Source organism: Meriones unguiculatus, chromosome 1 (assembly GCF_030254825.1).
Source record: "Meriones unguiculatus strain TT.TT164.6M chromosome 1, Bangor_MerUng_6.1, whole genome shotgun sequence".
Lineage (NCBI taxonomy): Eukaryota > Metazoa > Chordata > Mammalia > Rodentia > Muridae > Meriones > Meriones unguiculatus.
Genome location: NC_083349.1, coordinates 130,984,364 through 131,009,022, shown reverse-complemented (window position 1 = coordinate 131,009,022; position 24,659 = coordinate 130,984,364). Strand labels below are relative to the sequence as shown.

The 24,659-nt window shown below is 42.9% G+C and overlaps 1 protein-coding gene across 3 annotated transcripts in view; it reads left to right on the top strand.

Moving 5' to 3' along the window:
• The window catches only part of Pik3cg (phosphatidylinositol-4,5-bisphosphate 3-kinase catalytic subunit gamma), a 34,506-nt gene extending 10,469 nt beyond the window's left edge, over positions 1-24,037 (top strand). For 2 of the 3 annotated variants that reach the window (XM_021662664.2, XM_021662665.2), the window contains exons 6-11: positions 1,348-1,494; positions 2,930-3,020; positions 3,845-3,975; positions 4,895-5,006; positions 5,832-5,989; positions 20,421-24,037. In XM_021662664.2, the coding sequence (XP_021518339.1) occupies positions 1,348-1,494; positions 2,930-3,020; positions 3,845-3,975; positions 4,895-5,006; positions 5,832-5,989; positions 20,421-20,699 (918 nt within the window). In that variant the 3' untranslated portion in view covers positions 20,700-24,037. Of the gene's footprint in view, positions 1-1,347; positions 1,495-2,929; positions 3,021-3,844; positions 3,976-4,894; positions 5,007-5,831; positions 5,990-7,229; positions 7,332-20,420 lie in introns of those variants that run through there. The other variant, XM_060366838.1, reaches the window with a different exon arrangement.
• The last annotated feature ends 622 nt before the right edge of the window (positions 24,038-24,659 follow it).

The window sequence follows — 24,659 nt, the reverse complement described above, 5'->3', positions numbered from 1 at the left end:
GACAGAGAATCCTAGCTTACCACTTTTTTCCTTTGCAGTAACATTTTCTCCTGGCTTGCCTACATCCTGATGGTAACACTCTGGCTTTGTCTTTGATGTTCTATTTATAACACATCCTTTTCCCCCTGTTTCTTCTCGGGTTCCTTTCCTCCCTGGATTTCAGTGCATTGATGACAACGTGTGTTGGCACAGGTTTCCTGCATTAAGTACCAGGCTATGTTGCTCCATGGGCTGGTGGGCATCTGTTCTACCAAGTTTGGAAATTGCTTGACTATTAATTTCTGTCACTCTCTTCTGGCCTTTATTTTGGAGGCTTCAGTTACTATACTATAGACTGCTAGGCCATAAGCTCTGCACAGAGGCCTTTTCTCCATGCTTTAACCAGGAAACAGCCTCCAACAGTAAGCTGAGACAGCGACAGGCAGAATTGCCTTCACTGTCTTCTGTGCTCAGGGGTTACAGTTTCCACGTCTGTCACCTAATGTCTGACAGAAGCCGTCCATGTGTTTTTCTGGTCCAGTTGCTTACAGAAGGGCCTTCAAGCTGTTGGCTTTTCTTTAAAAAAATGGCATCATATTTTTTTATTTATTTTTATGTTATAATAATGAATGTTTTGCCTGCCTGCCATGTACATGCAATGCCTGAGAAGACCAAAAAGGGTGGTAGATTTCCTTGGAATTGGCATTGCAGACCCGATGTGAGTGATGGGAACTGATGCCAGATTGTCAGTGAGAGTAGTGATCTTAACTGCTGAGCCATCTCTCCATCTCTACGTCACATTTTTGATTCATAGTGCATTCACTTTTGTTTAAAAGCCATAAAAGGTTTTGGGTTTGTTTTAAGACCGTTGTCACCAGGCTTTGTTTAGATGTGGGGGGAGGGACCTGAAAGTCCTGCACTCCTGTTAAATTTCCCTGAGTTAGATATGGCCTGCATCTGATTCTAGAGTAAGAACATTTCAGGCACTGTGGTAGCACTGTAACTCCTCTTCCAAATTAAATCTTAAGAAGGTAATGTATAGAAACAGATTCTAGCTAAACACTTTAGTGGGGATACCAGCATCCCATGGGAGAAGGGCGGGCAAGAGAAAACCTCTGCACCCATGGGCCCTCCACCATCCCTGGGAGTTCCTTGGAGCACAGTCTAAGAGCCATTGTTTGAAAGCTTGTGTAATTTTTCACACATACATAGCATTTGCAGTTTAGGCGAGAACACCTTCTGTATACAAACATTGAAAATCATTTCCAACCAGCTCCTTGACCCTGTGTATATCGATGCTCTACAAGAGCGCCGATACCCCCTCAGGGTGTATCCATTGTATGTGACAGTGTGGCCACCTCCTTGCAGATCGAAAAGTGTAAAGTGATGGCCTCCAAGAAGAAGCCGCTGTGGCTTGAGTTCAAGTGTGCCGACCCCACAGTCCTATCTAATGAGACCATTGGGATCATCTTTAAACACGGCGACGATCTGCGCCAAGACATGCTGATCTTACAGGTAGGCTGAGGTGAAGAAAGTGAGGTTCTTTGCAATTGTCTGAAGAAAGAATTCTGTGTTGGTCTAAAGCATGCCTTCCTTTCTGGTTGTTTTTGGTTTGGTTCAGTTTGTTTGTTTGTTTCATGATAAACAACAAGCAAAGGGTACTCAATAGGCGAGTTTTACTTGGTGGCTGTAGCTGCTACAGCTCATTAGACATGCTTTCTAAAGAGCACCATAGTTCTGTCTGTCCTTTCAGGATGGGTGTTCAACATTCCCTAAGCCAGGTACACTTGCCTTCCCTGGCTTCCATTCCATGCATGGTAGCATAGCTTGTAGGATTATTTGCCTACAGTACCCAGTTTATTCATATATAAGCTCAAGTAATGACATGCTGCAATGGAGCAAAAGGATGAGCAGCAGGTAGGTGACCACACAGACGAATGATGAGGAGATGAATGGTGAAGGTACCAACACCCACAGTTTTCAGATGGTCTTAGCCTCACAAATCTATAAAGCTATGTTCTCCAGCTTCTGGTGCCTCATAAGGGAAGACATAAAAGTTTGTAAAACCTAACATACTTTATTTAAAATAGGCAAAGCCTACTAGGTTAAAGGCAGCCTATTTAAAAACATTATATTTTCAATTTGTCTTAAGATTCTGTTTTGGCTTATACAGTACTCAACTTTCTTTTCCAGGATGGGTTGTTTTATTGTTGTTGTTATTCTTTTGGGTTTTGTCCAAAAGATGTTTTTAAAAGAAAGAAATCTCTTAATATTTTTAAAGATCAATTTAGTTCCAAATAACTCTGCAGAATCTTTTGAATTGTTCAGTGTTGAGCATTTCAGAGGCACAAAACAATCGCTCTGCTGTTCCTTTAATTCTGAGGGACAGTTTGTACTTAGAGTTTCTGTTTGTTTTATCGTTGAAGCTCACTGTTTACTGAAACTCTCTAAGCCTTTGTTCCTTTACCCACTGAATGGAAACAGTAATTATATTCCCAATAAAAGGTTAATACAAGACTCACACAGCGTCCAGATAATGCTTGGCATCAGCGCCACCATCACTGCTTTCACTGCTTTGGCAGTAGCATGGGTCTTGTGGATATTGCAGTAGTGAACACGTATAAGGATATTACAGCCATTGTGGGGAAGCACACATAACAAAGTGGAATGTTTTGATAAGATAGATTATGAAACATGACAAAAGCCTCCCCCAAGTGAAAACTCTTTCTACTTTTCTTCAACATATATCCCAGGGGCTGAAATCAACAGATTTGCAATGACAGGAGAAGTTTGAGTATCAGACTGATCAATGAACGTTGAGCTATTATGTATTTTGCATTTACTCATATATTGTGTGTAACCAGATAAGATTACTGGCTTTTTAAGAGAGAAGAAAAATGCATTGGCCAATGTCTATGTATAGTAGAAACGTCTGTGCTTTGGTTCCCAGATCCTACGCATCATGGAGTCCATTTGGGAGACAGAATCTCTGGACCTGTGCCTCCTGCCATATGGGTGCATCTCAACTGGTGACAAAATAGGTATGTGGCTACATCCACAGATGAGCACACCACTCTGCTAGTTTTAAAAGAATACCACCACCACCACTCCCAGGGAAAGCAGTCCATAACCGGAAAGTTATAATCAAAGAGGTGGCAATGTTCCCAGGCTGATGAAAGTGACTCTCAGTTCAATAATGACATGTGAAGGATACGTGGAGACCTGACTCAGGCCTGTGCCCCTACATGGGAATAATCTTCCGAAGAACTTGCTCCCTCCCATGCTCTTTCTCCAGTTCTAAACTGCAACTCATGCCTTTGCACATTAAGCTTTTCTCTCGCAAATAACATTTAAAATTAGACAGAAAGAACTGTCACTTCTTTTTAAATTCCAGAATTCACATTACTGAAGCTATTCCACACTCCACTCAGGTACTTTTATAGACATTTAACATTTTAGTTTTTAATCACACTTATTTTTACTCAAGGCTCTGATGTGAAAACTGTACAAAACATTTGGCCTTGTTACCTGTAAAGAGGAAGGTACCAATCTCCAAGCAAGGAAGGCTAAGCTTGGCACATTAAGTGTCTTTATATGTTACTCCCCCAAAGTGGACCTTTCCTCGATTTAGTCAGGGATAATGAAAAGATATTCCTTACAGCTTCTGGAGCATGGCTGTTATTACCTTTTCCAAAAAACAAACAAACAAACAAACAAACAACAGAACCTTTCAGACATGGAAAACAGACCTTGGGATTAAGAAAGCATCAAATAAAATAAATGAATTAAAAAGAAACTTTTACTTCTCACTCGGACAAGACTTTGCAGCATCAGCCTCCATTGAGTCCTGTGTCTTTTCACACAGGAATGATCGAGATTGTGAAGGACGCCACAACAATCGCTCAGATTCAGCAAAGCACAGTGGGTAACACCGGGGCGTTCAAGGATGAAGTCCTGAATCACTGGCTCAAGGAAAAATGCCCTATTGAAGAAAAAGTGAGTTCTTCCTCTCCCTCCCCGCCCCAGGCCCACTCCTCCACAAGCTTGTCTTCTGTCAGACGATTTCCGGTCTGGGCAGGCTCTTCTAATGGTTGTCTCTATTTCCCAGCATACTTTTGCTCCTGAGACATTGGGGGTTTTGAGGGGTTTCCCCTGGTGACACTGCTTATCTCTGAGACAGAATGACTACTTCGAGACCTGGAAAATGTTTGCTTCAGTTCTGATGACCAGTCAAGCTTTGCATAGAATTTGGTTCTCCAAAATAATCTGTTAGCACTTCTTATGGCTATTTTTGTTGTTGCTGTTGTTGTTCAACCCAAAGACTTAGTTACCATACGTATATTCTTTCATACCAGACAAAATAATTTACAGTTTATTACTGTGGATCTAAGTGGTAATTTGTGTATGTTGAAAATGTCCATCTTGCTAAAGTGCACACATTGATCCTTCACAAACTATTTTGTTGGACTGTCTGGGTGTTGTTTAAAGTTCCACCACACAGGAAAAGCACTGAACATTTGCCTTTGGTGGAGGGAATATAATTCCTAGCCTTTAGTAATCTGTTGTACACAAAGCCTCGTGAAACCATCCATATGCTTAAGTGGTCACAAGCAAAGCGTAATTGCAGAAATTGCTCTGAGTTCTGCACAGTTTCGGGCAAGTGATGCAATGGATAAATTACTGTTGGCCCTTTCCTTCTTGGATCTTCCCCATGCTATGGTGTTTGGATGACTCTGCACTGAAAATACAAGCAGAACAATGTGACAGTTGGCACTTCCCTCATATATAACTAATGAGATCGGACTCAACCTTCTTAAGGTTCCTGGGACACTCTCTTTCTGGAAGGCATCTGTAATTGACTCGGACTGCTCCCTCTAGCTGGGAGGCAATTAACACTTATATGAGTTCTTATCAGTTTCAGGCGGCAGTGGAGAGGTTTGTCTACTCCTGTGCAGGCTACTGTGTGGCCACGTTCGTTCTTGGGATAGGTGACAGGCACAACGACAACATTATGATCTCAGAGACAGGTGAGTGTGCAGTTGCTGACATTAAATACATTCTCATTATCCTGCAGCCATCACCACCGTCGACCGGAAGCAGTTGTGCTCATTAAGCCTTGCCTCCCCAGCACCCGCTCCTGGCATCGCCTAAGAGTCTAAGCTGGACACTGGTCACTTTAAGCAAACCATTCTTCTTGAGGATTGATGGGTGAGGGAAGGAGGGGCAGGAAATGAGACTAAAAGAGAGAGAAAGAGTTACAGAGGGAAGTAAAAGGAGAGAATTGGGACTGTTTCCCGGAAGGTGGTAAGGACAGGAGGGAACGACGGTGTCAAATGTTGCAGAGAGCAACTAGGGCAAATAATAAAACACATGGGCTGCCCTCCAGGCGGAAACACCCAAGTCCCTGACCCTCTCAGCCTTACTGGTTTATGCTGCTCGGAAAGTGGCCTGAAATGGCCGCCATACCCCTCCTGCCAGACAAAATACAACACCGGTCTTTTGCTTACATGACATCATAGAGTCTCTTAGGCATGATGGTCATATATTAGAGAGTATTTACCTGTCTAAGAATACTTTGGAGACAAGTTTCATTTTTGTTTGTTTGTTTTTTTAATGACATTTTGGTATTATCTAAAGACCAAACCTATCAAAAACACAGTTGGTTCAAAGAATGCTTTATGGCTACTACTTTCACATACCTGTTAAGACTGAAAATATCAAAGACTAATGAAAGGGTATAAAAAATGTTTTCACTCAAAACAGTTTATTTTTAGGCAACTGAAAATATTTTTAAAAAAATGCTTATAAGACCTTATGCCATGTAATAATATCAGGCACTTTCTTCTCTTAAGGAAATCTATTTCATATAGACTTTGGACACATTCTTGGGAATTACAAGAGCTTCCTGGGCATTAATAAAGAGAGAGTGCCATTTGTCCTAACCCCGGACTTCTTGTTTGTGATGGGAACGTCTGGAAAAAAGTCAAGCCCACACTTCCAGAAATTTCAGGTATGTCACTTCCATCTTCCTCACCTACTGTCAATATCAACCAATCACACTGCGTAAGTCACCTCTTCCTCCCGTTGTGACATGGCAACCCTCCTCCTCCTCCTTCTCTCCTCCTTCTCCTCCTCTCCTTCTCCTTGTCTTCCTATTCACTTCCGTTCGTTCTGCCAAGCACAAGCAAAGCGATGCTTTCTGTGAGCTGCTTACTAAAATCAAACAGAAAGTAAAAATGTCCCACAAGGGATGTCCCTGGGGAACACAGACCCCAGAGGTGATGCTGTTGCTGAGGACAGCCTCAAGGAGGGACAGCCATGGAGACTGATCTACTCAGGACTTCGACCAGAAGACTCAAACTTCAAGTCTATTTCAGGACTTGCAAACAATTGTGGGCTCCACTCGGTTTTTGCTGCTGTGTGAGCATTTATCCCATCACCAACAGGAAAATCTCGTTGCACATACTGGTTTTCTATGAAGGGTCCTCCTTTTCTTGTTGGCAGTATCAGCAGCCTGACCACAAGCTCTACAGTGAGCTCTGGTTTCCCTCACCAGCAAACAAGACCCCCAGGGATCCACCTGAGAGTGTTTAGATTCAAACACACAGTGAAGGCATCTTATACTTGCAAACTTAATAGTTGAGAATGAATACAGTTCAGAAAAGTTCTAAGTATACCTCTTTCATAATAACACAAACACAAAACAGAAACCAACAGTGATTACTTAGGAAGTCCCTTTGCCTTAGCTTGTCTAGACATAGCCACCTTCCCTCGGCATGCCTTCCCTCGGTTTGGTTTGCATGTCACATCTCAGAGACAAGGCTTTGGCTAGGGTTTCCTTTGAGTTGGGCATGGCTCTTGGGAGATGACGTGAGCCTGAAACTGCAGTGAATAGCTGCTCCAACATGCTATTTTGTACCTTGTGTTTTTTACCTACTGGCTGGTTGTCTAGTTGGTAATGAGGAGACTTGCCCTCCCAGGTCACATGGTCTTAGGAGTTTGGATATATGCTTTTCTGCATGCACTCAGTTGGGTTTCAGACAATTTCCAGAAACTGGACACATTTCTGGGGGCGGGGACAGAGGGGAAGAATTTTGTTACTTAAAGAAGAGAAAGCACTCAGCTCTACTCTCTTGAAAGTGGAGTTGATTTAACTAGTTTCAGAGAGGACATGACAACAGCAAACAATGGCTCTGGGCATCAGACAAGGGCATAGAATCTTGCCTTAGCCATGGGGATCTCTTTTCTAGGAGTCTGTCTGTCTGTCTGGTGATGTCCTTATGGACCCACACAGAGTTCATGCCACTCCACCAAACCCCAGCAGCTCTCTTCGTTGACTTTAAAGCTTTGTTGTTCCTGCCATGGTTTTTCAGCTCAAAATCATTTATGAATTTGAAAAGATCTGTATAATGAGACCAGGAGAGGATTCCTGCTCAACTCAGCAACAGCGACTCAGAGCAACACCTGTGTGGGAATTTCTCACAGTCTGTGCTCTTTGGTCCAAGAACATCTCTCCGTCCTTTGTGATCAAAGCCATTAAAACCCCTTCAGACACGTGGTATCTGTGGAGTGTGCACCACCCAAAGCACAGCTCTGCTAATTGTGTTGTACTTTACACATCTGTGTTTTGGAAGACTGGACAGCATTTTACACACACTTGAGTATTGCCTACATACTGACCATAGCACAGGGGGAAAAAAGGGTGGCCTTTGCAGCAGACAGATTTGGGTATGCTTAACAGCAGTGTCCCCAATAACAGTCACTCATCCATTCAGAACATTACTTCCTTCATCTGTAAAGAAGGAATATGACCTACTTATGGTTTTCTAGACACTATTTATTTAGGTAGTATTATAAAAAGGATGCTTTTATTTAGCTCACAGTTCTGAAGGTTCTAGACCAAGACCATTTGCCCCATGACAAGTGGTTCTCAACCTATGGGTTGCAATCCCTTTGGGGTCAAACAACCCTTTCCCAGGGTTTGCATATCAGATATTCTGCATATCATATATTTACAGTATGATTCATAACAGTAGCAAAATTATACTTATGAAGTAGCAATGAAAGTCATTTTATTGTTGGGATTTACCAGGAAGGCTGAAAACCACAGCTCTAGACCTGTAGAGAACACTGTGGATGGAGCACATGTAAGAGCCAGCTGCTCAGCATTGTTGCAATGAAATATGCAGAATAATCGGCCCATCTTAGACCACAGCAGAGACTCCGTTAACACTGGTTTAGACATCAGGCAAGTTTTCCAACTTTAGAAATGTTTAAGAAACCATTTTTCCATTTTAAAATGAGGTTTCATATATATGAATGAGGTATGTATTAAATGAGGTTTGTATATGTATATATATATGTATGTATGTATGTGTGTATATATACATATATATAGTAGCCTGTTATGGTTCCCACACTAACCCATCCCCTGCCCATCCACATTAAAGCTGTACCACTGAAGGAGTAAATTACCCACATGCAGAACTCCCAAAGCTTGACGAAGAAGGACGGCCAAGCTTCATCATTCAACTCTGGACTTGGGCAAGGTTATTCTGTCCCAGGAGCCACAAGCACATGGTTTCTCAGCAACGTCTCAGAGTCTGGTGTAATACAGTCATCACGTTTAGGCAAACTCAGAAGTGCACACATTTGCATTTTGTACTAAAAGTCCCCTTTGCTAGTTTTTGACCTCATGGTGTTAATCAACACGTGTGTGAGCAACCTGTTAGGCAGGGCAGAGAAAAGCTGGCTCGCATTTTGTTGAGAGTGAGGTGAGCCTTCTCCACATACAATCCAAACATGGGAGGCCATGGGCCTGGGGATCGCAATGGGGAACTCTCACCTGTCCAAGGGAGCTGGCCTGGCCTGGGGTCATACTCATCAGTTCCTTCTAGAGTCTGAGAAACACTAGGAACAAGCTGTGATCAGGCAGAGACACAAAACTGAAGCCATTTCAATCTATGGCGTGTCTGGGCTTCCCACAGGCAGGGCTTAAGTGTATTTTAGCGATGACAATTTCCACCTCTCTTTGACTTAGAAGATATTATTTTAAAACGAAGTAAACAGTGCACATGCCTCAGTGTGGGTCAGAGGACAACTTCCGGGAGTCAATGCTCCCTTTCCATCTTCAGTTTGCCTCACTGCCAGGGATGGCACCTTCACCTGCTCATCCTTCTCTCCAGCACTCCTTTCATCTTTAGGGGCTGCAACTCAGACAAAAACAGGTCTTTGGCTTCACTGCAGAAAAATGTTTTGAGGACAAGAAAGGATGAAACAGAGTTGAAGTCTATTAACGATATTTTGATGTGTATTTTTTTAAGCGTGGACGTTAAGAAAAAGAAAGGCATGTAGTGTAGTGACAATTTAGAATTTGGGTTTCTTTGAGAACAGAGAGATATTATAAAAACCACGCTTTTATTTTATTCCCAGGCGTAGGGGTGTGGGGCTGCCTTGCACTGTCTGCAGCAGCTCACTATGATTTGCCTCGTGCTCTAGCAGAAGCTTGGTTCTGCCAGCTGCAGGTAATTTCTGCGGTTGTGTGACGTTTGAAATTCTAGGAGCTTTTTGGAGGGTATGTGAATGCTAGAGCCCCGCAGGAGGTCGGTGGTTGTTGGTCGTTTGGGGAGCTTGGGTGCAGTTTGCTAGTAGCCTTGGTTGAAGAGGAAACAAAAGGAAAGAAATTAGATTGAGGGAATTTCCCAGTTCCTCTCTCTTCTGTCCTTGTTTCTCTCATATCTAGTGTTAGGGGGGATAAAGGGTAGGAAAAAGACGAATCCACAAAGTAGCAAAGACCAGCTACGCTGTGGAGACAGTAAGATGTGTCCTTGAGCATAAGTGTGAGGCTAAGAGCTGGCCTTTACTGGCTTCATAAATGTATACAGGAGCTGCAATTCTTGAAGCTGTTGTGTTCCTGAGTTGTGTGTGGCAATGGATAAAGTGAAAGTCTAGATCATGGAACGCAGGAAGCTAGGGCATCTTCACTGTAAAGGCAGTCAACAGTATTGTTTACGATTCCCAGAAAATGTTGGGATAGCAGTGGGGCTAAATTCAACATCATATGCTGGTTCATATCCAACCTGGTTCATTGCTTAAAAAATAAATAAAATAAAAGTCCCTACATAAGAAAGGAATGCTGCCTGTAAGCCAGTAACCTTCAGAGCAAATGTTAATTGTGTTGCAGTTCTTGCTGCCATCTAGGAAGAGGCTTCACACTCTGGGATGAGAAGTTCTTTTTTGTCCCCAAGTCCCTGTAATTTTCTCTCTCTTTCTATCCTGCCTTAATAGCACTATATTTTAAATTTCAGTGAATAGCTATAAACATACATAACACAAAAATTTATTTAAATCAAGGCCAAATGAATTTTGGATTCCTACTTATTTAATAAGAATTGTGTCATTAGAAAGCTTTTTTTTAAGCAGTAATATTTTTTATTAAAACAAACAAAAAAAATCTTTTGGCTAATTTGTTTTGCTTTTTGAGACGACGTCTCACTACGTAGGCCAGGCTGTCCCCCTACCCCAGAGGTGTGCCTGCCTCTGTTTCCCAGCGCTGGACTAAAGTCATGCGACACCATGCCAACCCAAAAGCAATTTTCTTTTAAGTAGCAGATATGTAAACCTCATTATCCCACCTTCCAGAGACAATGTTGCCAGCATTTCAAGGTTTTCCCATCATTCATATTTATCTTTTCAAAAGTTGCCGGCAAGTCAGAATTTGCTTTAGAATTTACTGTAAGAAGTAGACCTGGGTGGTCGGGACAGAAGAATAATGGGTTTGAGGTTAGCCTAAACTATCTGGACTGTATACCAAGATCCTGTGCGTGTGTGTGCACTTGTGTGTGTTGGGAGGGGGAGGTGCTTCCTTACTGCAAACTTCAAGCTGAGGATGGCTTCCCCCCTTCCATGCTAAGCATGTTAATCACTTTGATTAGTGCCTGAGTGGTCTGCAAGGCCCGTATTGTGCACATCTGTCCCTGAAGCCTCGTCCACAGCAGCCCCCATGTCCCATTGCTTTGCAGTTTCCACCCATGTCTCCCGTTACCCCGTGCTGCCCCACTGCTCAGCCCTGCCGCTGAGAAGACCTGCCCTGCCCTCTTGGTCTCAGCATATCATACCACAGAGTAGAGACCTCTGGCTCAGTCCTTCCTGTTGGTGCTTGGAGGCTCTGCCCACCCGGTCTCCTGCATTGCATCTATCACATTTGCAGTTATTTGTCCTGTTTGCCTTTCCCTTTACAGATGTCAGCAGGGCTGTGTGGGTCCTGTGTCTGTCGTGTGGGCCTATGATACAGGAAACACTTGAAAGATGTTTGCTGAGTGAAAGGGCGAGAGGGGAAAGGGCAGTTCCTTCCAAGGGCATAGCTGATTGGTCTGAATTACCTCCAGGGAGCCCTATTCCCTCCATGCACTGTACTCTGTGAATGCATAAGCTGTTAACTCAGGCACACACTGACAACCACCATCAAATCAAACTACCTAGAAAGCTTTACTCGGCAGCTAGCATACCCATGCAAGGAACCACAACCAAACCTTATGAGACAATCTAGTTTTTATTAGTAATTTAGATAGGGGGAAATCATGTGTTACCTACAATGTTTCTGTGGAGAATTTTTTATTGAAGTGTGTGTGTGCGCGTGTGCACATGCTCGCGTTCAAAGCAAAGCAGCCATCTTTACACAGAGAGCAGGATATGGGACACATTCCTATCAGATATGTTCAATACAAGTTCATGTCATGGAATGTGAGCGGCTTGATCTCCCAAGACCAGCTCTTTGTAAAGGAACATGGTCTTTGCATGCTGCGGGGCACTGAGCAAATGTGTCAGCTATCGCTGATCAACTAGAGAGCCACATGGCACTCATTTGTGCAGAGAAGACAGTTTGAGGGGTGTCCCTAAAGGCGCTTGCCCCTAGATGCCACTGTTAAGAAGCATTTCCTTGGAAGCCCAGAACTGGTTACCTTGACCTACACTGATTAAAGTTTTCTTGCCAGTGTCTGCCCTGTTTCCCATAGCCATGACCATCTTGTCCCTGTATCAGGGTGCACCAGGCCTTCACCCTGCAGGTTCAAGCACATGTCCAAGGACAGAGCCCTGACACAAAAAGTTGCTAAGAACCCAAAGGTTCTCAACTGAAGTCCATGTCTGCTAGAGTCAGGCTAAACCCCTGGCTCCTGGGTTGTTCTAACTGCTTCTGCCTCAGCATTCCCACCAGAAGCATCTGCCTCAACATCCCTCTAGGAGTGCAATTCTGACTTCTCCTTGCTTTGCTTCACTGAGACACAACTGTTCTCCCTAAGCCCAGCCACAGCATAAAAGAGACCCTACAGTCTGACAACCTTCTGTGGCATTGTCATACTGTTATTCCTTATTATCCCTCCTGGGCTTCCTTTCCTGTATATGGGAGGTCTCATGCCCTTGTGTGTCTGTCACCTGCTGACTGTACTTCCCAGCCTCCTGCTCCATCCCGCTGTTGTCATCAAGCTGTGCTCACCATGTGTAAGACAGGGCGCTGGCACCAGGCCAGGTCACAGACTCCAGTGCTGTTCTTGAAAAGGCTAGGGGGTGTGCCCAGTTTAATCCCCTTCAGATATCAACATTCTCCAATTCCTTGTCGTCTCTAAGTGGTGAACCTTGCCCAGGACCTCACTTGGCTTCTTTACAGAAAGCTTACAGCCATCTCACAGAGGGAGGGGGCAGATTATCTGCACTGTGCTGGGCACTGTGCTGGGCACAGGTGATCCAAAGCAGAGGCACAGCAGGCTCAGACGTCCAGCTTGCACACTCCATGCTAAAAAAAAAAAATACTCTGTGTGAAGAATTCACTGAGAGTGGCCTGCAGAGGGAACAATTAATCCTGCCTGGAAGATAGAAGAGGGCAGTTCCTAGAAGGAAGCCTCTAGGGATGAATTCAGTTTCATCTTAGCAGATAGATTCAGGGAGGAGAAGGAACATCCAAGCAGAAAAAGCATCATGAGCAAGCACATAAAGTGGAAAAGTACACTCAGTAAGAATTTAAGAACAAAAAGTACAGCTGCCCAGACTGGGTGCTACGTAGGTCCCTGTGGGGTGTGTCTTGCAATCAGTCGGGAGAGGAAATGTGCTTTCACTGAAACAGGGCTCCAGGCTGGGTAGGGAGGGAAAGAGCAGAGCAGAGAAGTCATTTGGAACACAATTAGTTAAGCACGAATTACCCTAATTAATGCCTAATATAGGTCAAGTAGGAGATGCCAAGTGTACCTATTACATTAGATGTACAGGGCTGGCAAAGGGGTTCCCCTTGGGATTTTCACTCTGGCCAATTAACAAGGTCAGGCCCAGCCTCCTCCACCCCAGCATGAAGACTGAGCACTTCCCATCTCTCCATGTCACCCATAAGTAGATGCACACAAAAGAGGGGCAAATTTTGAATAAGTTGATGAGGTATTTCCCTCAGATGAAGACTCTCATGGAGTTTTCAGATTCTTAAGACTTTATCTGTTAAATTTAATCTGGAAAACATACAAATCTAAGACTGGAGGTATGGCTTTGGGACATTAGTAAGTTCATTTATGGGTTAATCCACAAGCATGGAAAGGTCTGCAACACTCAAGCTATTAGAGCCCTGGTACTTTTAAAGACTGCTCAGTATGTCAACAAAGTCATCCTCTTGGTGTCAGCTTCTTTTAAAGGACTGCTGTGTCTACTGTAGCTATACTATGAGGTCTATTTTCCGTCTCTCAAGTGTGCTCTCCACAATGATCTTCTTGGGAAATTTCCATTGGTCTCAGTTTCTATAAAAGCACTGCTTCTCATAAGTGAGGTTTGGTTTGGTTTTTAACTTCTCAAAGTTGAATGGAGAAATGGATTAGATAGTTCCTTTGGCTACAAATGTAGCTGAAGATCACTCTCTGCAAATATATAGGATCTGCAGGGTCCTTTCTTTCTTTCTTTCTTTCTTTCTTTCTTTCTTTCTTTCTTTCTTTCTTTCTGAGGCCTATTGGGAATATCTTCCTTTCTTTCTTATCTACCTTTAAGTTACATTATTTTTACTTTTATATATTCAAATAGATTGCCTCAAATCTTGTTGGTACAAGGCTGGAGGATACACACACACACACACACACACACACACACACACGCAAGACAGAGAGACCATTTTAATACAGACTAAAATAAAACAATTTAATTATAACCTCTGTACCCCTAATGCATTATTATCTAAATATTTGAGAGATGATGCTATATCCCTTTCCCTGGAAAACAGCTACTTTGAGACTAATTCTATCTCAATAAGTGACTAGCCAACAGTCAGACACTCTCTCTGTTCAGACTTCCACAGAATGCTTCTTCCTGCCTTGTTAGATATGAATCAACAACCTTTTCTAGTCTGTCAAGATAAATGCTAAGACTGTTGGCTGGCCAACGCATTGACTTTTATTGTAAGATATATACAATGTCTGCCATTGACTAGATGATTGTTTTCTCCATCGTGTCCCTTTGGCAGGCAGAGGCAACATTTTTGTTGTTGTTGTTCAGTGATGAATATTTGACAATTTTTCTCTCCCAGCCCCCCAGCTTCAGAATCTCTTCCTAGAGTTTCTACTTCGTACTTCTGAGGTCATGTCTTTACTTCAGTGACTCTGTACAGTTCATCTCTAGGGGAGAATGAATGGAAGGTTTGGGTTGTAACCTGAGACCCTGAACACTCTAGAACTGTTAAGTTGGGTTAGTGACTGGAGTGGTTAGTAAATCAGCAGCCGGGGTGGTTAATAAATCAAAGCAAGGTTTGGGTCCTGAAATGGTAACCAATTCCTTTGTTTCCAAGATGTGTGGAGGTGGTAGCCTATAAAAACATTTCTTTCTTTGGGGGCTTAGATCCTACAATTAAGGCATTTAGACAACAATAAAATTAAGAACAGATGTACCGTGCAGGCTCAACCTATTTATTAGCAGCTGAGAAGAGGGCTGCAGCTAATGCCCTCATTGGGAATGGAATGTTTTCCACATTAAGTAGTAGGACTTGAAACTAAGTCCCCCGAATCAGACTCGCTTTCTTCCTCACTCAATAGCACGTAGCCTGTCACAGGCAGTTGAGAAAAACAATGTTTGAGCCCAGGAAGAAAAAAAAACTCACTTTCAAAAGCCAGTAACTTCTGTGTTCTGGGTTTTCCCCTGAGGTCCCAGCCACATCCTTGTAGCCACTCAAACCACAGTCCTCTGGGCTGAAGGAGTGTGACCAGGACAAGCTCACAAGCCTTGTCACTGAGTAAAAAGGACAGAAACAAAATTTTCGGGGCTTGAGGGAGTGGAGCAGTACCCAACCATGATCCCCAAAGGAAAAGAAGCACTTGTAGGTACCCCATGTGTGACACATCCTATGTACCCTTCCTCAGGGAGGCAATGTGAAGACAGCCCCTTCATACATGCTGTAAAAAAAACCCTAATCACCCAGTCCCATACCTGCTAACTGGACTAAAGAGTCTTCCTGGAAAATGGTCTGCATAAGAAACAGATGCCCTTTAGCGTTGAGAAGTGTGTTCAATGATGCAGCTCTCCACAGTATTTCGTAAGTCAGCCAGTTACATAGCACTTAAATCTCACCACAGCCGTTATGAAATGGGTATTGCTGTTACTAGTGTATTTGTCCTGCAGATGAAAACACTGAGGTCCAGAGAAGTCAAGTGACCTCTCTGAGTGTCAATGAGGCAGTGAGTCCATGAGAAAGGCGAAATTTGATTTCACACAGCTTGGCGTGAGCCTGCTGTTAGCCACCATTCCACTCTACCTTCAACAGAGGACAGTAACATCCACATTCAAGTTCTACGACTATGCAGCCAGTTGGAACTTGGATAAGATATCTGCCAAGTATGGAACATGCAGTTAAATTTGGGGAAGACGTTGCTTTCTCAGAGAAGAGCCTGCTTGTGAAAGTCAGAGTTAATCAAACAAGCTAAAACCAACAAAAACCAGTGATACAGGCCAGGGAGGCAGCTCAAGAGGACAGTGCTCGCCAGGGCATACATAAGGTTCTGAGTTCTCTCCTCACCATCCACCAGAAGATGACAGCTCATTGGGGTAGGGTGGCCTTCCATGGAGGTGGGACCACTGCTCCTTTCCCTTTGGGAATCTCTTTGGGCTCAGAGATTGTTGAATCTACTTACCATCACCTGAAAGCATTTGCTGAGCACCTAGGAATTGGTGTGACAATCTGTCTGGGCTTAATCTCCCCACCTTGAAATTTTTCTGTTAGAAAAGACTGACCCATAGTGGGCTCACATAGCAGGAGGTTTGCCTGGAGCCCCTAATGCGTAGAAGGATAGAGAATAATTAAAAATTAAAATGTACTCTGGTTCCCCATCAAAAGACATCCCCCTATGTCTGTGTGAAAATCGCAAGAGTTGGCAAATTAATGAGTCTGTGGCCCGAGGTGAAGTCTGCACTTAGCTTCTGTAATTACTAAGAAACGTGGGATGCCTCAGTGGGCTGGATGAGCAAAGAAAATGATTTCCGGACATCAAGGGCATCATTTAGAATGCAAGAGCACTAATGTACTGGGTGTGCCGCCAGGGGACAGTTAAAATCTGGGCTGCAGCTGGAACAGCCCACACAGGCTTAGGGGTCTGCTTTAGCACCTTCCTCCATGGTGAGCAGAAAATTCTGAGTCGTGGTGGGGAAGGAAGGGACTGACATGTCTGGCAATATAAACTGCCTCACTTGCATCAATGTGCATCACTTGCATCATTTTACTTAGGGTAATAAGTCCACCCTCCGCTGTCCAGTGGGAACAGGCCTGGCCTCTCTTACCACTGTGGCTACAGCGCCACATGCCAATGATACAGCGCTATGGCTTGAGACTGAAAAGTTCTCCACCTGCCAAGTGTCCGAGCACTTAGTCCCAGGCTGACGGCCCCATGTGGGGAAGTTGCAGAACCTTGGGACACAGGGTACAGCTGGAGGACATGTCACAGGCTCTTTGAACGTTATGCCTGTTTCTGATACCAACCCGAGAGCGCTCAGATTCCTGTCTACTGCAGTGTGACCAGGCAGTCACCTCAAGCGCCTGCTGTGCTGTCTTAGCTTCACCCTCTGAAGCCACAAGCCAGAACAAATCCTTTCTCCCTCAGGTAGCAGCCATTGTGTCCAGAAATAAGGACAGGGCGACTAGCAGGCACACACAGAGTCGTCTTGGGTTAACTGACAAGATGGGAAGAGACTACACATGTTCTCTTGTTCCTGCCTCATAACACACTTTTCCATGCTTATCGGTTCTCCCGCGGCACCATCCTTGTGGCCTCAGAACACGCGACTGAGGCAGTTTTCTTCGGCCTTCCTACCCCCTCCTTTCACAGGACACCGTGGCTGCTGCCTTCTGAGCAATGTTCTCAAGAACTTTCTCTTACAGGTAAATTAACAGGAAAAGTGCCCGACATGTTAGAAGTTCAATGCCTAGCATGGATGTATCGGGGGAAAGCGTATAGACTCTTTCAACAGCTGAGTTTTTTGAAGCATGCTTGAGCCAGGGGTTTTGTCACTGTGTTAGGTGTGCAGTTGTGAGTTCTGGCAAATGTGCCGTGCACCCACCACTGCTGAGTCCTGTCACACAGCAGCTATGTTATGAAGTGGTCTGCTGGTAGAGTCACACCTGTGCCCTCCTGTCATCCACGGTGGGTGAACAGGTTCTATCTGTAAGAAACTAAGAGAACAAGACGTATCTATGGTGGATGTGACTGTTTCTGTCCTGTTTATGTTTCATTCGCTGGCTGAGTAACAACATTCACATTCTTCAGGGCTTATCCTCTGCTCTCCGGCCTGATAGTGCGTATTTTCACATATCCTAGCTTGCACTTTGGGATAGGAGAGTCATGTGCTACTTTGCATAAATACTTTCTTTATTATTCTCTCTTAATAATTGCTGAATGTGTTTATGTTTCTATAATTTCTCCACTTTTTTCTACCTTCCTAATCCTTATTAGTTCAATATCTGCCTTTTTTAAAATATAAATCTTTGATTCATCCGGAATTTCTTTTGGCATGTCTCAGGGAGTGAAATTTTAACTTTTTTTTCCCCAAATAATGAATCAGTTCCCCATTTATCAAAGAATAGATCTTTTCATCGCTGGTTTTTGGGACTTGCCTTAATTACATCTTGTATCTGTTATTCACTTCATTGTGTCTCTACACTTTTTGTTCTATTCCACAACATTTCTTGCCTTTGTTTTTAAACAATAGATGTTATTTCACCCATCTTTTATGTTATGGCTTCATATAAATTTTTGTGGGGGTTGTTTGTTTGCCTGTTTGTTTTGTTCTGATTTCCTCTTAGAATTGGAACCAGGGAAGGCTGTGAACCACCATGTGAGTGCTAGGACTGGAACTCAGTTCCTCTGCAAGAGCAGCTAGTGCTCTTAACCACTGAGCCATCTCTCCAGCACCGTAAAATGTTTTAATATTTGTTGTAGCAAGCACAGGTTCTCACTACTGTAATTTCTCAGAATGTCTTCTCAGACCATGACCATGCTGGATGAACTAAAACCCGTACCTGAATTTAATTAGTGAGAAACTTTACTGAAGTGTCACTGCTTATAGATTAACCCAGAAATAATAAGTATCCTGAGAGGAGTTTCTTTTCTGAGCAATATGCTATGCTATCTCATGTATTCAAGTTTTCCTTTTGGCAACTCAGTAAAATTCTACAGTTTCTTTAAGCGGGTTTTCCTATTTTGTGATGTGTTTGTTCTAGGTATGGCATACCTCTTATCAACATTCACAGTGGCTGTTGCTTTTTTTTTTTTTTTCATGATACTTGCCAAGTAGTTGCTATTATTCACATTATTTTTAAATTTCTTACAGCTGGACAGAAGGTTCAGTTGGCAGGTACTTTCTACACAAGCATGGGGACCCAAGTTAGGGCTCCCAGCAGCCACATAAAAGATGATCGTGGTGGCACAAACTTATAACTTCCCAGTGCGGAGAAGGCAGAGATGGGTGAATTCTGAGGGCACTGACCTCTGGCCTCCATACAAATAGACACACAACAGAAACACACAAAACATAATTTACCAAAAACTGGATATAATAATATTTGAGCTTTCTTTTCCTCAGAGTTCCAGGGAAAAGAACACATCATTTATAAATACTGATAATTTTATCCCCACTTTTCTGATTTTATACTTTCTTTTTTTTTTTTTTTTAATTTTCTGGCATTTTAAAATTTAGAATTGTTTTTTATGATATTCAGTGCCTCATACTGATACTTTTTAATGTATTAATTTTCACATTTTAGAAAAATCGGAAATTGTTGTTAATATAGTTGTGGTCAGAAAAATCTTACAATGTGAGCATAAATTCAATTTAGTATTGTATAGGAGGGTTTTATTATTGGTTTGTTCTTTTTTTTTTCAGTATCTTATGTGAACTATTTATATCTGTGATCATTGCTGTTAGTTTTCTGTCCATGCTCTCTTCCAGGTCATTATGTTTAGGTTGAGTTCTGATTTTATGAAACTAAGTTTCCTTTGCTTTCAAACAACTTAATGCCACAGATGAGCCTGCTCCTTAACAGGTGGGCATCACTTGTCTCTGCTGCAAAGGCGTTTATGAAGCAGCAGCCTTTGATTCTTTCTGCCTTCCCTCCTTCCTTTCTTCCCTCCTTTCTTCCTTCCATTCTTCCTTCCTTCCTTTTTCCTTTCCTTCATGTCTCTTGGTTTCTTGAGGAAGGATTTCAACTCTAGGCCAGGCTTATTTGGAACTTACGCTGTAGCCTAAGCTTGCCTTGATCTCACAGTGATCCTCCTGCCTCAGCCTTTAGAGTGCTGGGATGACAGGCAAAAGTCACCATGCTTGCCTAGTCATCAGTTTTTAAAACACTGTTTTGCTCAGTATTGGGAATTTGTGTTAAAATTCCTAAGTTCGTTCAACAATTCAGAAAATCAGATGGTGAAAGGCAAATTCATCTGTTACCTAAAATACAACAAATTTTAAATAAATAAATAAATAAATAAATAAATAAATATGAGGGCTAAATCCAACACATTTCCTGCATTTCTTTGGATTTCATTCACTGCTAGCAAACATTTCACTAGGAGAAAGTTTATTGGTTTCAAGATGGTGTTCAAAAGTGTCTCGGACCTCTTTCCATAGGTCGTATGTTTCTACCTCCAATTTCCTTGGAAAGAACTTGAATCTGAAAGGGAGACTCACAAACAGCACGAGCCTTGTCTGAGAGTCAGCTGGTTTTCCTTGCGCTCACTGGCCGGAACACAATGATGTGTTTACAAGATTACAAAAGTAGTTTATGCTCTCACCCCACTTTTTTACCTGCGGCAGAGACCGGTCTTGTTCACAAGGATTCCTTTGCATGCGCGGTGCCGTATAAATTCCAGCACAGCCTAATGTTCCTCCATCACCCCGGAGCACCAGCGTGGACCACTGATAACAGCGTTCTCTTCTCCTTTCTCCAGGATGTCTGTGTCAAGGCTTACCTAGCTCTGCGCCACCACACAAACCTTCTGATCATCCTGTTCTCCATGATGCTGATGACAGGGATGCCCCAGCTGACCAGCAAAGAAGACATTGAGTATATCCGGGATGCCCTCACAGTGGGGAAGAACGAGGAGGATGCTAAGAAATATTTCCTTGATCAGATTGAAGTCTGCAGGGACAAAGGATGGACCGTGCAGTTTAACTGGTTCCTACATCTTGTTCTTGGCATCAAACAAGGAGAGAAACACTCCGCTTAATATTTGGTGCTAGGGCCAAAAGCAATTTTGTGTTCTAAAGCTTTTAAATCAGCATGTCAGTCATCAGTCTTAGTATTAAAATGCAATAGGACTCTCCGAACGCTGCACTTCAGAAATACAGCTCTTTTCCCCAGCTGAACTCTTCACTGGAGGAAAAAAAAAAAAAAAAAACTTGGCATTACTGATGGTTCAGTTAATATTCAGCATGAGGCTTCCCCCCGTCTCACCCCAAGCTCCATGATGCTGGAGAATAGTCTAAGTTTAAGTGGCTTAGAATATTCTTGCTTACTATGCCTGATGATCTTGTATTGAGTATCTCTGAAGGTTCCTTAGTAGAATAACTGCTGATACCTGTTGTCAGATGTGTTCTCCATGCATTCTGGCTCTCCTTTTGTTCTTTAAGCTCTTGGCAGAAAAGGGTGCAAGTATTGCCATGCCCTGATGCATTCTTTAAAGGATGTTTCTGAGTGTCCCCCCTGTGCCCACAGATGTTGGTGCAGGTTAGCTGTTGGAGCGCCTTCAGCTAGTCTCACACAGTGTGCAGCGAAGACACAGATGCCGAACACAAACCTGGAGCCTGAGCCTCGACCCTCCGCTGCTGCTGTGGCTCCAGGGTTATGGGTATGAAAAAGTAAGACCTTTGCCAAGGGTGAAAAACCTAGCACTACCAGCATCATCTTCTCCAGCACACACGGGAGGTCACTAACCAGACCCTCTGATGCCCGCAGATGCCATCTTTCCCCTTTGCCCTGCCTCCCTTCTTCCTGCCCCATCACCTCCCACAGTTCTTCCTGGACTTCTGGAATCCTCGTAGACAGCTCAAAATGACTTGAAAAAGAACATCTACTCTAGGCTCAGGAGAATTATAGGTACTTATTTGTGGAGCTGCTCCATAGATTTTTTAAAGTATATTATTAAAATATGGATTCCAAAAATATTAGTTTCTAAATACTTTAATTTTACATTTTGAATCTGAACAGGTTTTTTTCTTTATTTTAATAAAGACACCTGCTATCAAATGTATTCTCAGCTTATATACTCATTTTTTTTTTTTTTAGTTTAAAGGACTTTTAAATTTTGAAGCATTCCAGAGTTCCTGAAGATGGTTCAATTGAACCATCTTTCTTTAAAGTATTTTCTCATTTCTTAAATAGTATGCTGTTTGTTATCAATGTTGGTCTACCTTCGTGAGAAGTCAGTAAATTATTTAATAAAATGCCTACCATTAATTCCATAGAAAGAACTATGTCAGTAATACCCATATTTAAATATAATCAGAGGTAACTTTTTCTGATTCTTAAATTTTCAAAACAGACATTTTAATTAGATGGAGCTCAGCCTGCCTTTTATGTGTGCAGAAGCCAGGTAGCACCTCATTCTTGCTGCAGATAAGAATCATCAGGGACACTTTCAAAGTGACCTTGCCTTTTTAAATTACCTCACTTTCAGATTATAGTTTCATCAGTGGGCACAGTTTTCTAAGGACTCTAATGGAGTTCTAATATACATGCAGCAGACGGAGCCTTACATGGCCTTGAAGGCATAAGTAACCATGCCTCCTTGCCCACTGGGCCCTCCCTGGCTCAGAGCTATCTACAAAAACCCTCCTCATCCCTAACAACCAGCTGTTTTAAAGTCATGCTGTCTCCTGTTACAGAGGGCCATGCCCTGTGCTGAAACTGTGTTTCTCTCTATGACTGGAAGTTAGATATTTCATGGGTCTTCTGGGCCGTGTTTCCCACTAATCTAAGCAAAATAAAAGTGGTGCGTTCTAATTCTAAATAGGAAGTATTCCTATGCTTCCAAAGAACCACACACAGACTTTGTGTTTCATTTGAATTGCTGAAATGGTGATCTTTTGATGATAAAACAATTACAGAGAATATCTATATTTAGCTTTTGACACCACATGTATACATGTTAGTTCTTTATAAAGGAGCTGAAATATATAGCCACATAGACTGGGTTTCATTCTTCCATTTTCCAAAGAATGCAATTTCAACTCCTTAAAATTTTATGTTAGCAAAAATCACCTTCACATGCTTGCTGCCTTCCCATAGTTCCAGTGAATGATATATCTCAGTGATTTCTACCTTGGAAAGTATTTTAGCCTGCCCCTGTGTAAACACCAATATCTCTACCTTCAGTGCTAAGTGAAGTAAACACAGGTCACAGGTCAGATGAGTCAGGTCAAAGCAACCTATGTGTGTATCTAAGACTAGTCAAAAAATGACACAAAGTTGCTGTTGTAGACTTGGTTTACCATGACTGCACTTCGCTGGCTTTGGTGATGGTCTGAAAAACTCAGAAAGACTTTATGGATAAAATATATCCACTAGGAAAAAACTCTTGATTTGCAAATAAATTAAGTATAATAAGTGTATCTTTTTCAGGAGATGGGTTGTTTCATTTTTGCTAGTTCTTTGAGAATTGTGTACAATGAATTTTGACCATATGCACCGACTCCCTCGACTTCTCCCAGAGTCACACCCCACTTTCTTACCCACCCAACTGTGTCCTCTTTTTTTTTTTTCTTTTCTTTTTTCCATCCATCAGTGGCAACACCCTTAAAGAAAACTTCTTCTCCCAGCCACTATCCATTGCCAACAGTTCTTGGCTAGAGGCAGACTGCATATCCACCTCTCCTCTCCATGCTGGGATTTGATGTCGTTGGGGCTTTCACGGGCTTTGATCGTAACTGCTGAGTTCATAGCGCTGCTACCCTGAGTCCAGGAGATGCTGAACCTCTGTCTCTTACAGTCCCTCGCATCCCTCTTCCGGTGTTTGCCGAGGCTCAGGAGGGGAGGGTGCAGTGCAGATATTTGGGTGGGGCTGAGCGTTCTACTCTCTGGCCCACAGCCGGTTGTGGGTTTCGGTGGTGGTTGTCCTCTCCTGTAGGTAGACACGTCTCTCATGTGGGTGGAGGGATATGCTAATCTAGGGGTATAACAGTAAGTCGTTCAGAGTCGGGTGTGGGAATTCTGGAGCATGATTTGGAATTCCTTAGTCCTGCAGTGATGATGGCTGATTACGCTTTTAAATACGAAATTAGGAAACACATTTCTGAAATTACTAGCAGTTATGTTGGCAATACAAAGAAAATAAGCTGGGGTTTCTTTAAAGATTCTGATGGCTTATTTCTAAATTTATCCAACCTAATAATTCTGGTGAACCCATTCGATTCTAGCGCTAGTGCTTGCTCACATGTTTTCGAAGGCTCATTTCAGGACAGGTGCCAGGGAACTCTAAAGCCCATGTGTGGCTTGCCCTCGCTGAAAGCTAAGATGGTATCCTGTATTTTAAACACAAATGTTAATTTAAATAAAATAAGAGTTTGACATCTTGTGTATTTTCTAATGTTTAAACTTCCAAATGTTTCTGAAGCTCCAATTCTTTATTTTAAGAAATCATTATTGAATGCTCGTTGCCTACAGGAAACTGCAGTGAGCCAGGGGAACTGGGTATGCCACAGATGGACCGAGTCCCAGTTCTTACAGTGCTCGTCACCTGTGCTGGTGATGCACATACGGTGTGTGTGTGTGTGTGTGTGTGTGTGTGTGTGTGTACGTCTGTGTTTGTGTCTCACAGTGCTCGTCACCTGTGCTGGTGATGCACATACTTTGTGTGTATGTGTGTGTGTGTGTGTGTGTGTGTGTGTGAGTGTGTACGTCTGTGTTTGTGTCTTACAGTGTTCATCACCTATGCTGGTGATGCACATACTTCGAGTGTATGTGTGAGTGTGTGTTTGTGTGTGTGTGTCTTACAGTGCTCATCATCTATGCTGGTGATGCAAATACTTCGTGTGTGTGTGTGTGTGTGTGTGTGTGTGTGTGTGTGATATTGTGTGTGCTTATGGATTCCTCCGTGTGCATGCACATGTATGGTGCATGTGCATACGTACACCTGCGTGTGCAGGCCAGCGGTCACAGTCAACACTAGGTGCTTTCTTCAGTTTCTCTC